Raw genomic sequence first — 1,446 nt, 5'->3', positions numbered from 1 at the left:
ACGCTCCTGGACGGAGGGGTAATGAAGGGGAGCGGGTGCGTGGAATCTGTGCTTCGAAGGCTAACACTGGGGTGCAGGGAGCGGGTAGCCAAGTGGGGGTCCTTCTCTGAAAAGTGGCTGGGGGGGAGGGTGGCCTGGACTCTGTACCTCTCCCCTGTAAGAGACCTTTGGCTTTCAGGACTCCGAAGAAGAGGAACTAGCCAGTACTCCCCCTAGCTCAGAAGACTCGGCATCAGGATCTGATGAATAGAGAAGAAGATTGTGTCTCCTGGGGCTTGCCCCGTCCCAGCCCCAGTCTCCCCACCTGTGTTTTGGTACCTGTTTTCTCCTATGAAATGCAGTCCTTGGGTTCTGTGCCATCTGAACAAGCTTTCCCGCTAGTCTGCACTTCCCTGGGGCCGCAGGGGAGGCGTCTCACCCTGCGGCTTCAGAAGATGGCTGTTTATAATCCGGGGAGACATCTGGTGGGGGCCAGGGCAGGGCTGGATCCCACCGCGCGCCCTGCCTTCCCGCCCTTTGGGTTATAGCTGCTGCTTGTCCTGTACAAGTTGCCGCAGGCAGGGGTCCTGTGAGGGCAGGTCTGTAGCTCCTAACTGGGGCCTATTTCTACTTTTATTTTGTATTTCTGGTCTGTGAAAAATGAACATTTAATAAAGGGAACTGACTTTGGAAATCACGTCCTTAGGCCTCCTCTCTCACCCCGCTGTATGGCTCTCACTCTTCTTGGTGTTTACTGCACTCATCTGACCCTTCAGCTGGGAAGCGAGTCTCCAGGTACAGCCTGTTCTGTTCCCGGCTGGACAAGCATTGGTTTTCAGTCTCTTCTGGTGGGATGGGCTACCTGAGAGTCTAGAAATGACAGCTGATCTGATTAGGCAGTCTCTCTCACAGCGGCACTCCATTAGCAAAGCTGAGAGGGCAGCTCCGGCTCCAGCCTTAATCACCTGCGAGTCCAGGGTCTTGGAAGTCTTTCGATAATGGAATCAGGATTGACCAATCTTCCCCGCAAATGGGGGGGGGGAAGTGAACTGAGCCGCAGAATTGGGGGGAGGAGTGCTGTGTGTTGGGGTGGGGGTGTAGCCTGATAGGTTTCTTGGTTCGGGAAAGGGGTGGAGTATGTGTGAAGCCTTTCTTGTGGAGAAAAGGGGTATGCGGCATTGTTAGGCGGGGAGGAATTTATGTTGGGCGGGGCAGCATGCCTGCTAAGCCGCTGCAGTCGAGTCCGACCCTCTGCGACCCTGTGTGGACTGCAGCCCGCCAGGCTCCTCTGTCCATGGGACTCTCCAGGCAGGGATGCTGGAGAGGGCTGCCGTGCCCCGCTCCAGGGGCCCTCCCTGACCAGGGATGTGCCACCTGGGAAGCGCGGGGGCAGGCGCCACAGGAGACGCGCGAGGGTCAGCGGTCATCCCCGCGGGCTGCAGACTGAGCCGGCGCGCGCGGAGAGCC

At 58.0% G+C, this 1,446-nt stretch overlaps 1 protein-coding gene across 1 annotated transcript in view; it reads left to right on the top strand.

Moving 5' to 3' along the window:
* The window catches only part of LOC104990236 (FACT complex subunit SSRP1-like), a 10,999-nt gene extending 10,326 nt beyond the window's left edge, over window positions 1–673 (top strand). The window contains exon 13 of the mRNA XM_010842229.1: window positions 162–673. Coding sequence (XP_010840531.1) covers window positions 162–250 — 89 coding nt within the window. The 3' untranslated portion in view covers window positions 251–673. The remainder of the gene's footprint in view (window positions 1–161) is intronic.
* The last annotated feature ends 773 nt before the right edge of the window (window positions 674–1,446 follow it).

This window comes from Bison bison, unplaced genomic scaffold (genome assembly GCF_000754665.1).
Source record: "Bison bison bison isolate TAMUID 2011002044 unplaced genomic scaffold, Bison_UMD1.0 scf7180017864173, whole genome shotgun sequence".
NCBI classification, from domain to species: domain Eukaryota; kingdom Metazoa; phylum Chordata; class Mammalia; order Artiodactyla; family Bovidae; genus Bison; species Bison bison.
Note: the sequence above shows the minus strand (reverse complement) of the source record. Positions and strands in the feature narration are given on the sequence as shown.